General features: G+C 40.4%; 1 protein-coding gene across 1 annotated transcript in view; it reads right to left on the reverse strand.

Moving 5' to 3' along the window:
• The window catches only part of dtna (dystrobrevin, alpha), a 33,471-nt gene that overhangs the window by 15,027 nt on the left and 4,308 nt on the right, over positions 1-14,136 (reverse strand). Inside the window, 11 exon segments of the mRNA XM_070448849.1 lie at positions 2,070-2,165; positions 3,590-3,673; positions 3,998-4,081; positions 5,810-5,934; positions 6,166-6,332; positions 6,851-6,956; positions 8,061-8,215; positions 10,803-10,888; positions 11,846-12,059; positions 12,175-12,255; positions 12,607-12,674. Of these exon segments, the coding sequence (XP_070304950.1) occupies positions 2,070-2,165; positions 3,590-3,673; positions 3,998-4,081; positions 5,810-5,934; positions 6,166-6,332; positions 6,851-6,956; positions 8,061-8,215; positions 10,803-10,888; positions 11,846-12,059; positions 12,175-12,255; positions 12,607-12,674 (1,266 nt within the window).

Below are 14,136 nucleotides of genomic sequence, written 5' to 3' on the forward strand. Positions count from 1 at the left end.
CTAAAACACAAGGCCAAATATACACTGGAGTTTCTTACCAAGATGACATTGAATGTTCCTGAGTGGCCTAGTTATACAGTTGAAGTCGGAAGTTTACATACACCTCAGCCAAATACATTTAAACTCAGTTTTTCACAATTCCTTACATTTAATCCTAGTAAACATTCCCTGTCTTAGGTCAGTTAGGATCACCACTTTATTTTAAGAATGTGAAATGTCAGAATAATAGTAGAGAGAATGATTTATTTCAGCTTTTATTTCTTACATCACATTCCCAGTGGGTCAGAAGTTTACATACACTCAATTAGTATTTGGTAGCATTGCCTTTAAATAGTTTAACTTGGGTCAAATGTTTCAGGTAGCCTTCCAAACTTCCCCACAATAAGTTGGTGAATTTTGGCCCATTCCTCCTGACAGACTGGTGTAACTGAGTCAGCTTGTAGGCTTCCTTGCTCGCACATGCTTTTTCAGTTCTGCCCACAATTTTTCTTTAGGATTGAAGTCAGGCTTTGTGATGGCCACTCCAATACCTTGACTTTGTTGTCCTTAAACCATTTTGCACAACTTTGAAGTATGCTTGGGGTCACTGTCCATTTGGAAGACCCATTTGCGACCAAGCTTTAACGTCCTGACTGATGTCTTGAGATGTTACTTCAATCTATCCACATAATTCCTGCCTCATGATGCCATCTATTTTTGAAGTGCACCTCCCTCCTGCAGCAAAGACCCCCCAACATGATGCTGCCACACCCGTGCTTCACAGTGGATGATGTTCTTCGGCTTGCAAGCCTCCCCCTTTTTCCTCCAAACATAACGAGGTCATATGGCCAAACAGTTCTATTTTTTTCATCAGACCAGAGAACATTCTCCAAAAAGTACAATCTTTGTCCCCATGTGCAGTTGCAAACCGTAGTCTGGCTTTATGGCGGGTTTGGAGCAGTGGCTTTTTCCTTGCTGAACGGCCTTTCAGTGTATGTCGATATAGGACTCGTTTCACTGTGGATATAGATACTTTGTACCTGTTCCTCCAGCATCTTCACAAGGTCCTTTGCTGTTGTTCTGGGATTGATTTGCACTTTTCGCACCAAAATACGTTCTCTAGGAGACAGAACGCATCTCCTTCCTGAGGAGTATGACAGCTGCGTGGTCCCATGGTGTTATACTTGCGTACTATTGTTTGTACAGATGAACTTGGTACCTTCAGGCGTTTGGAAATTGCTCCAAGGATGAACCAATTTAAGGTAGGTCTTAATACATCCACAGGTACACCTTCAATTGACTCAAATGATGTCAATTAGCCTATCAGAAGCTTCTAAAGCCATGACATAATTTTCTGGAACTTTCCAAGCTGTTTAAAGACACAGTCAACTTAGTGTATGTACACTTCTGACCCACTGCAATTGTGATAGTGAATTATAAGTGAAATAATCTGTCTGTAAACAATTGTTGGAAAAATTACTTATGATATGCATACAGTAGATGTCCTAACCGACTTGCCAAAACTATAGTTTGTTAACAAGAAATTTGTGGAGTGGTTGAAAAACGAGTTTTAATGACTCCAACCTAAGTGTATGTAAACTTCCGACTTCAAATGTAGTTTTGTCTTAAATTGGCTTGAAATTCTATGGCAAAACTTGAAAATGGCTATCTAGCAATGATCAAAAAACAACTTGACAGAGCTTGAAGAATTCTAAAAAGAATGTGCAAATATTGTAAAATCAAGCTGTGCAAAGCTCTTAGAGACTTACCCAGAAAGATTCACAGCTGTAATCGCTGCCAAAGGTGATTCTAACATGTATTGACTCAGCGGTGTGAATACTTATGTAAATTAGATATTTCTGTTGTTAATTTTCAATACATTTGCTAAAATTTCTTACATTTTTTTCTCACTTTGTCATTATGGTATATTGTGTGTAAATGGGCGAGAGAGAAAAAATATTTGATCCATGTTGAATTCAGGCTATAACACAACAAAATGTGGAATAAGTGAAGGGGTAAGAATATTTTCTGAAGGCACTCTAGCTAGTAGTTTCCACTGTTACTTTACAGACAGAGGAATCCAGACTAACCATGACGTAGGGTTGTGTTGTAGGAGATTCACATACAGCCCAATGAGAACATGTTCATCAGCCAGTCTATCGGCCACATCGAGACTGTAGTTTAACCTGGAACAGTGTAGGGTTTCAGAACACAAACACAAACGACACACATGATGAGAACAAGGAGAAAGGAGTACCGGACAAGAACAGGTCTGGAGAGAGACAGAATGTCTTCTCAGTCATTGAATGATCAATAGAAGAAAACACTAAACTGTTTTATGCTATCCCTGTTGTATTCTCTTTTGATACTAATACTATGGATAGGAATGTGATGCTCTACCTGTACTGCATTTTCAAATAATTTACAGTACACAGAGAGAAAAAACATGCATTTATATCTCTAATCCTGTATCCTAATCCCTTTATGGGAATTTTATCTGAATAGACAGTGTTTAGGTTTTCAACTGTGAAAGTACTATAAGTAAATGAATGTCAAAACATTGATATGTCGTTCATTTGACATTTTGAAAAATGTGCTAAATAACCTATAGCTCCAAGATGCAAAGCGTAGTCATGCACTAACTGCCGCTCTGTCTGATAAAGCTAATGATTTCAATAAGATTGTCAAGACAAGAATGAGTGATTTTTTGCTAAGTACTGTTTGCTTACTACTGACTCACAAGACCAAAACCCCACCTTAACCACATCGTCAACAAATGACCCCATACAACCTCTACTAATCATCACATCCACTGAAGGTACATATCTTTATAAACCTGGCTCTATGAAAGGGGTCAGTGTTTAAACCAACGGAGCCTTTGTCTCTTTCCTTAGACTAGCATCAAGTACAGGTGCAGCTCCGATACATAGTGATGAGGACTCACTGACGCCAGATAACTATGCATGTAACTTCTCCTGTAACTTTCCCTGCCTCGCTCAGTGTGTGTGTGTGTGTATCTACCGTGCACTTATACTATTCCTGAGTCCAAGGCTGACATTACAAGCCAGCGAAACAGAAAATAAAAGGATATAAAAAGTAAGTCAAAAGGAGTGTAGTTGTATGTTAATCATTGTAAAATAAACTTTAGAGAGAGACTCCAAGCAAATATGAGTGACTTGCAGCAGTTAGTTTCACTCTCCTAGGTAACGTGGGACACGTATGAAAATGACTGTAATAGATACTCTATCCTAATGAATGGTCAATGGTCTTTATCATGCATGCACTATCTAGCATCTTTCAAATAGTCCCTTGAGTATCACTGTGTAAACCCATCTATACTGTAGGAAACCAGAAGAGTGAACGGCTCCACTGGGACAATGAGCACTACAGTGTACGCTCTATAATGACTATATCTACGTCTGACATGGCACCATATTCCCTATAATAGAGCCCCACAGGCCTGAGCATGGTCAAAAGTAATGCGCTATATAAGGAATATTGTTCCATTTCAATTAAAGCCTATATCTATCTAAATTAGTTTGTGCATGCATTTGAGTCACCAAACCATTCTCACAGGCAGTAGGCACCCTTGGGTCACTGAGTTACTTACCCCCTTCCTTTCAACAGATCTGGAGCAGCCCTAGCCAACTGTTTTCTCTGCTCAGCTTCATTATTCTTGGTATTATAAGGCAAGCTATTTACACCAGACAAAAGAGTGAGACCGCGAAAGGAGCAACACACACAAACACAACAATTGACCCAGACACACACAAACACAACACTCACACACACCTCCACCAACACTCTACCCTCTACCAACCAGCCAGATACATCCATATAGGTTTACAAAAATAAGGACTGGTTAGTAGAATTCATACTGGTATATGGACTTTCAGTGGACTTAAGTGGATGTAGTAATCTTTAATCATGACGAATATGTACAGTCAGGTAACCTGATTCTCTTTTTGAAGATTCTGCATAGGGCCTCGTTGCAGACTTTCTGATCTCAGATACTTACTTCTTAGTGGAGTAAGGGTTCCCTGACGTGGGCATGGAGTGGGAGAGCATGAAGTCATTGGTGCTGTTCATTGGTCTGGGAGGCCTGTGCAGGAGACAAACTTTATCATGTTCAAACAGCCAACATGACAGAGAGTCTGTGTGTGTGTGTGTGTGTGTGTGTGTGTGTGTGTGTGTGTGTGTGTGTGTGTGTGTGTGTAGTGTGTGTGTGTGGTGTGTGTGTGTGTGTGTGTGTGTGTGTGTGTGTGTGTGTGTGTGTGTTGTGTGTCTTTCTGATCTAGGTCTCAGAAGCTGAAGGAGCACTGAATGGGTCTGGGAGTCAGGGCAGTTTCTGATTGTGACAATATTGTTATGTAAACAATGCGTGGGTGTGGATTCCCTCCTCACTCATCCAAAGGTCATTAACTCCTCATAACTTATTGTTTACATGACCTAAAAGGTATTCACATGTGACAAAGGACAGTTGGGATAACTGATGCAGAAATCGGTAGTAAACTGCACACAAGTAGGTTGTGCTAAAATTGAAGTGCCTTTCAGGAGCTACAGGGCATTGTATACTGTATAAGGGCAAATAATATTGCACTAGCTACTAGTAATATATTACACTACTTCTATATTACTTGAGTTGATCTAATTAAATGTACTACAGGCATATTCTACATATTTCTAGGCAAATATTCAAAGCAAACTTACCAAGTGTCTCTATTTTGCAGCAAGAAAAGAACAAAGACATTTGTTACGATCACCCATGCATGCACTACAAGGCCACAGTGAGTGGTACAACTGAATTCACTTCCACATGAAAAGGGTCTAGATGACCAAATCAATATTTGTCTGTCAGCCATTAGAATGAATTGCCACTCGTTTCCCACACTACAGATTTGGCTCAGCTTAGCTGTTAAGGGTTTGAATAAGAATGTATCAAAGACATACTGTAGTTCTAGAAGACCTTGTCTTCATATTGTCTTTGTTGATTTTCCAGCAAAAAAACTGAGCAAAGATAAAACATCTGTTTTGCCATGTAGCATACCACCCTGCATACCACTGCTGCTTGCTTCTGAAGCTAAGCAGGGTTGGTCCTGGTCAGTCCCTGGATGGGAGACCAGGTGCTGCTGGAAGTGGTGTTGGGGCCAGTAGGAGGCACTCTTTCCTCTGGTCTAAACAAGATCCCAATGCCCAGGGCAGTGATTGGGGACACTGCTCTGTGTAGGGTGCCGTCTTTCGATGGGACGTTAAACGGGTGTCCTGACTCTCTGAGGTCATTAAAGATCCCATGGCACTTATCGTAAGAGTAGGGGTGTTAACCCCGGTGTCCTGGCTAAATTCCCAATCTGGCCCTCAACCATCACGGTCACCTAATAATCCCCAGTTTACAATTGGCTCATTCATCCCCCTCCTCTCCCCTGTAACTATTCCCCAGGTCGTTGCTGCAAATGAGAACGTGTTCTCAGTCAACTTACACGGTAAAATAAAAATAAAAAATAAAAAATAAAAAAAATTCAAAAAAATTTGTGGTTATTCCTACAGCTAACATGAATTGATCATGTGCATCCGACAACTGACTGATTGTTATTACTTGAGTGTTAGAAGCATGTAGTGTAATGTATATAAGGCAATTACAAAACATGTAGATATACAGTATGTACAATTCATAACATTTCAACATTTACTTTGGGGATAAGTGGCTAGTAAGGGATGATGGGATGGATATGAAATGTATTGAAATTGAAAAGGATGATTGTGGTATTGAATACATGTTTTATGTTACTGTAGGAATATAATAGAATACTTACACAACTTGCACCATACTTACACAATGTGGGCTAGGTTCAGAGGTTTCTCTGGCATGTCGGGAAACATAGGGTGTAAAGGTTCTCTGCTGGATGCACAGCTCAGAGACTTGCTGAGAGCATTAGATAACTTCTTAGCAGGCGATTTCTGGGAGAAACCCAAAAAGATGTTATGTCTGATTTCGGAGGGCAAGGAGAGGCACTTAAAAACAGAGTAATGACTTTCAAAAATTTGACCAAAATGTAAGAGAATCAAATCACAGTCTCATCATCATCCTCATAGCACTGCATTGGGTGAAGCAAAGCAGAACGGCTGCTGCACTGGCTGGCTGGCCTGATGCTGTCACGCCCCCCCACCCCCTCTCCCCACCTCCCTTACCCATGAAGTGTACTCCTTCATTTGGTGCTGGTTGCTATGGGAACCGCTGGCATGACCCCTCCAGAAGCAGTCCTGACACAGCTGGTAATTATGACATTGCTGGCAGCGGTAGCGGAAGCCCATCATACTCTCACTGTGGCAGTAAGAGCACTCGACCGGGTGGAACACTGCAGGGATGGAGGGAAAGGGTTGGAGGGGGGGGGCATGGCACACACACAAACATGTGCATGGGGATGCACGTACACACACAAACACACACACACGTGCATATATATACCACACACACAGACACACACACACCAAAGGTTGTTGATACAAATACATATTTGGTGCAACCAATATCTTTATAAAAACAATGGCACTGGGATGTTTTGCAGGTCTATTAGACAGCATTCTTTTGATTTACATCAAATAAGGGAGGGTGTTCTGTGATCATCAGTGTGTGTAGGACTTTAATTCTGTTGTCAGTTCCTTGTCATTCATGAGGGGTTGGGAGGTGGGCGATGGTGGAAGGCTGTGTGTGTGTGCTCGCGCTCGGGCATGGGTATGTGTGTTCCTGAGCATGTCCTGTATATCTACTGTGTAGTGACTCAATGCGATGATATGAGACAAAATGACCCATCATTCCTACCCGCCGCCAACCCATGAATGTGTTAAATATGCTGTGGTGGCGGTGGTGGCTCACCATTCTCCACATTAGCCAAGCGATGCATGAGTGGTAACCACACCAGACACTGAGGAGGAGGGTCTGACATCAGCGTGTCCAGGAATGTGTTGAGGGAGACCTTTTTCTGTCAACATACAGTAGAGAACGGGGTTACACATCACATACAGGTTTGGCATATGGGGTAGTACTAGAAAGAAAATACAGTAATATGATGGATGTTTTATACACAATTACAACATCCATCCACTATACAGTATCTATACCAATAGTGTGTTGTATACAGTGCATTCAGAAACTATTCAGACCCCTTCCCTTTTTCAACATTTTGTTAAGTTACAGCCTTATTCATCAATGTACACACAATACCCCATAACGACAAAGTGAAAACTGTTTTTTAGAAAAAAACTAAAATACATTATTTACAAGTATTCAGACCCTTTGCTATGAGACTCAAAATTGAACTCAGGTGCATCCTGTTTCTATTGATTCTCCTCGAGATGTTTCTACAACTTGATTGGAGTCCACCTGTGGTAAATTCAATTGATTGGACATGATTTGGAAAGGCACACACCTGTCTATGTAAGGTCCCACAGTTGACAGTGTCATGTCAGAGCAAAAACCAAGCCATGAGGTCGAAGGGATTATCCGTAGAGCTCCGAGACAGGATTGTGTCGAGGCACAGATCTGGAGAAGGGTACCAAAAAATGTCTGCAGCATTTGAAGGTCCCCAATAACACAGTGGCCTCCATCATTCTTAAATGGAAGAAGTTTGGAACCACCAAGACTCTTCCTAGAGCTGAGGGATCGGGGGAAAGGGGCCTTGGTCAGGGAGGTGACCAAGAACCCGATGGTCACTCTGACAGAGATCCAGAGTTCAGACCAAGCTTGTAGTGTCATACCCCAAAAAACTCGAGGCTGTAATCGCTTCCAAAGGTGTTTCAACAAAGTACTGAGTAAAGGGTTTGAATACTTATGTAAATGTGATATTTCATTATTCTTTTTATACATTTGCAAAAATGTCTAAAAACCAGTTTGCTTTGTCATTATGGGGTATTGTGTGTAGACTGATGAGGAAAAAAACAAAAATAATCAATTTTAGAATAAGGCTGTAACATAACAAAATGTGGAAAAAGTCAAGGGGTCTGAATACCTTCCAAATGCACTGTACATTCAATCAACAATTTACTTGAAAATTTATGTTCATGTTTTGTGTAGATGGGACTCTCACCTGCTGTGCAAAGCAAGTTCTTGTGGCTTGCTCAGTATAGCCAAAGGAAGGTGCCTCAAAAACAGTCATTGGTAATTTGAGAACCTCCCTCAGAAACTGGTCAAATTGGGAGTACACCATTATGCCACCAGGGTCTGATATCTGTGAAAAAATATCTGGGCAGAAAATGGGGGGGGGAGGCATTACTCCAAAATATATAATTAATTGATCAAATTAATTGTCAGCTGTCACCATTGTTAGCTAATTGCAGCAATAGGCAGTGCAATCACTGAAACAAAAACTAAAACAAATGAGAGCTGGGTAGCAATCCATAGTAATTACCACAAAACATAAGCTAAAATGCCCTAACCCTTCATTTATTTTCCCTATGAGTAGCTGTGGCTGCTCTGCTGCAATAAATTAGTGGATTATGTAATAAGCCCTATCCTTTTTATTATAAATAATTACTTCTCCCAGCCATGAATAGTTATTTGGTATTTGTTTCATTATTTGTCCATTGTTGATATAGTCCAAACCTAATCCAAACCAATTGAGATGTTGTGGAAGGACATAAAACGAGCAGTTCATGCTTGAAAACCCCAAAATGTCGCTGAGTTAAAGCAGTTCTGCATGCAAGTGGGCCAAAATTCCTTCACAGCGATGTGAGAGATTGATTAACAACTATAGGAAGCATTTGGTTGCAGTCATTGCAGCTAAAGGTGACGCAACTCGTTTTTGAGTGTAAGGGGGAAATTACTTTTTCACACAGGGGCATTGGGTGTTGCATAACTTTGTTAATTAAATAAATATAAGTAGTATATATTTTTTTGTTATTTGTAAACTCAGGTTCCATTTATCTAATATTAGGTTTTGGTTGAAGATCTGATGACATTCAGTATCAAAAATATGCTACAATTTTGAAAATCAGAAAGGGGGCAAATACTTTTTCACGGGACTGTAGGCCTATGATACGTCAAAGGAACTGTAGCCTACTGTTCAGATGGGTTAAATGGAAACTGAAATGTAGATACTGACTGTAGGTCTACAACCTCTCACATAGCCTTAATATTAACTCCCTCAGAATTAAACATTTCTTGCAGTAAAATGATACACCAAATGTGGGCAACATTTTAACTTGGGAACAGGCGTGGAGAAATGTATTTCTTTTGGCATCTTGAGAGAATGCGAATGTGCAGTTAGATATTGTCTGTGGAGGTGCTATCTTTATCAGCATCATAAAAGCTGATAATATTTCAACCACATAAAATATGCATCCAAGCCGAACTGAAATCTAATCAGAAACATGTTGGGTCGTTTTCACAGCTTTCTATTTCCTTACAACCGGTCAAGCTGATGTCATTTGGAAATGTTTCTAAGAAAATATTTCCCGTTTCTTTAGGGTTATTGCATTTTATCCCTGGTCCCTAAACATCTTTGCTCTATGAAAGAAGCAGAGATAACAGAGCAAACTTTACCAATCTCAACTAGATTGAAGCTTTCATTCTATCGATCTATTACATTATTCTGGTGAGCAAGGGTTTATTTTGTCTTCTAGGGCAACATACATTGAGTATACAAAACATTAAGAAATCTATCCATGACAGACCGACTAGGTGAATCCAGGTGAAAGCTATGATCCCTTATTGATGTCACTTGTTAAATCCACTTCAATCACTGTAGATGAAGGGAAAACGACCGGTTAAAGAAGGCTTTTTAAGCCTTGAGACAATTGAGACATGGATTGTGTATGTGTTCCATTCAGCGGGAAAAACAAAAGATTTAAGTGCCTTTGAACCAGTGGAGACTGCTGAGGAGGGAGGACGGCTCATAATAATGGCTGGAACATTGCAAATGGAATGGCATTAAACCATGTGTTGGTTTGATACCGTTCCACTGATTCCGCTCCAGCCATTATCACGAGCCCGTCCTATCCAATTAAAAAGTGCCACCAGTGCTTTGAACGGGGTATGGTAGTAGGCACCAGGCACACTGGCTTGTGTCAAGAACTGCAACACTGCTAGGTGTTTCAATAATGGTCCACCACCTAAAGGACATCCAGCCAACTTGACACAACCGTTGGAAGCATTGGAGTCAACATCGGCCAGCATCCCTGTGGAACGCTTTCGACACCTTGTAGAGTCCATGCACCGACGAATTTAGGCTGTTCTGAGGCCAAAAGGTGTGGGTGCAACTCAATAATAGGAAGGTGTTCTTAATTTTTTGTACACTCAGTGTATAATAAGAGATGATAAGCTACATGTATCTAATTATAGACAATTTGACAAACAAATAGCCTACCAAAATGTCTGAAATGATATGCACAAACATATCTAAATCAGGCAAAAATATCCTACACCCCTGTCAAAAAATCCCTCCGCTGTCTCTGACTGTAGCCTACAGGGCATTTTCTGTCTTAGCAGGTTAGGGTCGGGTGCAGGCCTCAGATTTTCACTTTATCACATATAGTCCGGCGGTTGCAGATGTGTTATTAGCATTTGCGGGCGGGTGCAGGTGCACAAACAGCTGACCCACGCACCACTAATGCCCACATCATTCCAACACAGAAAAGCTGCTTTTAAGCATACTTAATTAGCATTTCTTGGAAGGAAAACTATTTCACTAATATTGTTATTAATTATAGGTAATATTTAATAGAAATCTGTAAACACTGGACAGTAATGTTGGGCAAATCATTCTCTGTAAATGATTAATTCATCTTCATCTTAATCTATTATCTTAAAAAAGATTAACCAAGTATCTTACATCTTAATTTATCCAAAATCTTCCCTCCGCAGATAGTTGCCAGGGCCATCTTCACAACAAAGACAGAGATTTTTCCGAGGCTTTCCCTAAAAGAATAAATGTATTTAGTATTTTTTCAGATTTGTATAATTTGTATAATTTGTGTATTTGTGAAAAAGTCAAGAATATGCAGTACAAGAATAATACCTGCAATAATCTAAACACTTTCACATTCAAGGTGCTACTCCTAGGATTCTTTTGGATTTTTGTATTATAATTTCTGAAAATGTCTATTAATATATCTGGCGCTAATAGTGGAATGATAGTGTTTCACAGTATGACTTACAGTCTTGTGAATGGTTGTGATACTCGCCTATTGATTTCTCCCACCGGCGCAGCATCTGTTGTCAAACTGGGAAAGCTGTTCTGACTTTGTGGCTGTGTTATCTAGTGGAAATCGCTCTGTCATTTCCTGGTTGCTACAATTCTACACTGTTCGCTCAATTTCAGTTTATGTGAGAAAATAAGGTCAGAACAGCTTTCCCGGTTTGACAGATGACACTCTGGCGGGAGAAATAAATAGATGAATATCACAGCCAATCACAACACTGGCGGGTAAGTAATACTGTGAAACAGTATTATTCCACTATTAGTGCCAAATATATTATGGACATTTTCTGAAATTACAACGCAAAAATTACCAAAAATCCTATGGTTAGCATCTTTAAGTTGCTCTTATACACTTTAATTACAGCAGTAAAAACAAGCAAAAATGGTTCTGCATTTATCATCATCACTATGTCATTTTCACTGTTTACTTTCTCTTGTCTTTTGTCAGAACTAAAGATGTATCACTTGACACAAGACTATTGTGAGACCATTACATTGTTAAAACAACAGTCAGTCTGGATTTCGTTCTCCCATGAAAGACTGTGTGTGAACAGAATAATCACACATCAACAACGAAGTGGGGCACACACCACACACAAACACATGCAACACAATTGTTCCATCATCATGCTCAGTGACCGTCACACAGTGGCGCGGTCATGGTGGATACTCACGGGTCATAGGCAGCCAGCAGAAAGTTGAGCAGCATACTGATGGACTGTTCCACATTGATCTGGTGGGTGGTGGGCATGCGCTTGTTGAGCTGGTAGAAGATGGTGGAGAGTATTGCTTCCAGGCGAGCCACAGTGAACTCTGTGTTGAGGTCCATGGTGTTCAGGCCGTTCTCTCTGAACGCCTCAATCACATTCCAGATGTCCACCAAATGGACTGTGGAAAGACAGAATAGAAATGCACGGACACGTTTCCCTTTTAGCCACGTGTTTTTAGAGACACAAGACAATCCCAATCAAACCTCAGACAGAGGACATCACACCATACTCACGATTGCATTTCTTCTGAACGAATCTGAGTTTGCAAGCTGTTCTATACGTGGACAATCTTATGGAATCCAACTCTTGTGCCCCTGTAGGAAAAAATACATTTGTATGCAAGGTAATATGACAGACAGTAACACAGGAATGCTGGTGATGATAGACTTTGTGGAGCTACTGGGGGAAGAGTGTTGCTTCACACACTGTCCATGCAGAGTGCATTCATGTGGTCATTAACAATAGATTCCTGTCTATTATTGCTAATGAAAATAAGCTGTGTTGGCCTATATTGGATCCTATACTGGAATCTTTCTTTGAAGTGGCATGGTAAATCACTTGGTAAATGTCATTAATAACCTGGTGAATGTTATTATTATGTATACAACAGTTATAATACTTTGAGTGTGGTTCACTACTTTTCAGAGATCGCCCTGTACACTTACGCATCTCTGCGAAAAGTTGTCGTCTCTCCGCCATTATGTCACCACTCCTCCCACGATCTTCAATCATTCTGATCAGGAGAGGAAAACAGATGATATGAGGGAAGGTTAGTGTTAGGACATAGACAAACACACTATCCAGGACACACTTCCACACTCCATCCCCCAGGTGGCAGTGTCTAAGTGCTGAGCCAAGGCTCGATAAGCATATCAGGTACTGTCAATTAGGATTGTCAGTCAATGTCCCAGCTTGCAAGCCACGAAGCTGCTGCTTTTGCTTGGTGGCCATCAGGCTTTCCGTTTGTTTTTGAGTCTTTAGTTTGGGCATGCCTTTGGTGTTTTTCCTTTTTGTACATATTTCCGTTTTGTCATCATCTGAGCAAATAATAATCTGCTTGGACTGGCCAACCAAGAGGTTAAGAGAGACAGAGCTAGCCTTGGACCAAGGTAAGGTTGCTGTCTCCCTGCGCACATGTGCATCCAACACGGTCCTCAAACACTGATTTCTCACATTCAAGCAGCCATTCATTCAGGTAACAGACCATGTAGCTAGGCCTAATACCCCTAGACATAACGAGTGCAGCAAATTCAGTAGGCTAGTTATTGGTTTCTTAAAACTATTCATGAGTAATGACTTAGCATGATTACACTCACTGGGCCATGACAGTTTGAATGAAAAAAATACATTTTTTTTTATTCTTTCAGTACTTGAGTCCTAATAGTGACACTTTTGTAATGGATCAATGATTAGGTCATTGTTGTGTGCAGACAATACAATATTGCTTCCCAGGGGGTCATTTTACAAAAACAATACATGAACATAACACTACTAACTCAACAGCTTTAGTAGTTGTAGTATTACTCATAGTAGTGCTACTGTTCAGCCGCAACTACTATCATGTAATGTACACTACCGTTCAAAAGATGGGGTCACTTAGAAATGTCCTTGTTTTTGAAAGAAAAGCAATTTTTTGGTTCATTAAAATAACATCAAATTGATCAGAAATAGAGTTTAGACATTGTTAATGTTGTAAATGACTATTGTTGCTGGAATATCTGCATAGGCGTACAGAGGCTCATTATCAGTAACCATCACTCCTGTGTTCCAATGGCACGTTGTGTTAGCTAATCCAAGTTTAGAATTTTAAAAGGCTAATTGATCATTAGAAAACCCTTTTGCAATTATGTTAGCACAGCTGAAAACTGTTGTGTTGATTAAAGAAGCAATAAAACTGGCCTTCTTTAGACTAGTTGAGTATCTGGAGCATCACCATTTGTGGGTTTGATTACAGGCTCAAAATGGCCAGAAACAAAGAACTTTCTTCTGAAACTCATCAGTCTATTCTTGTTCTGAGAAATGAAGGCCATTCCATGCGAGAAATTGCCAAGAAACTGAAGATCTCGTACAATGCTGTGTACTACTCCCTTCACAGAACAAGGCAAACCGGCTCTAACCAGAATAGAAAGAGGAGTGGGAGGCCCCGGTGCACAACTGAACAAGAGGACAAGTACATTCGAGTGTCTAGTTTGAGA

This window comes from Salvelinus sp. IW2-2015, linkage group LG19 (assembly GCF_002910315.2).
Source record: "Salvelinus sp. IW2-2015 linkage group LG19, ASM291031v2, whole genome shotgun sequence".
NCBI lineage: Eukaryota > Metazoa > Chordata > Actinopteri > Salmoniformes > Salmonidae > Salvelinus > Salvelinus sp. IW2-2015.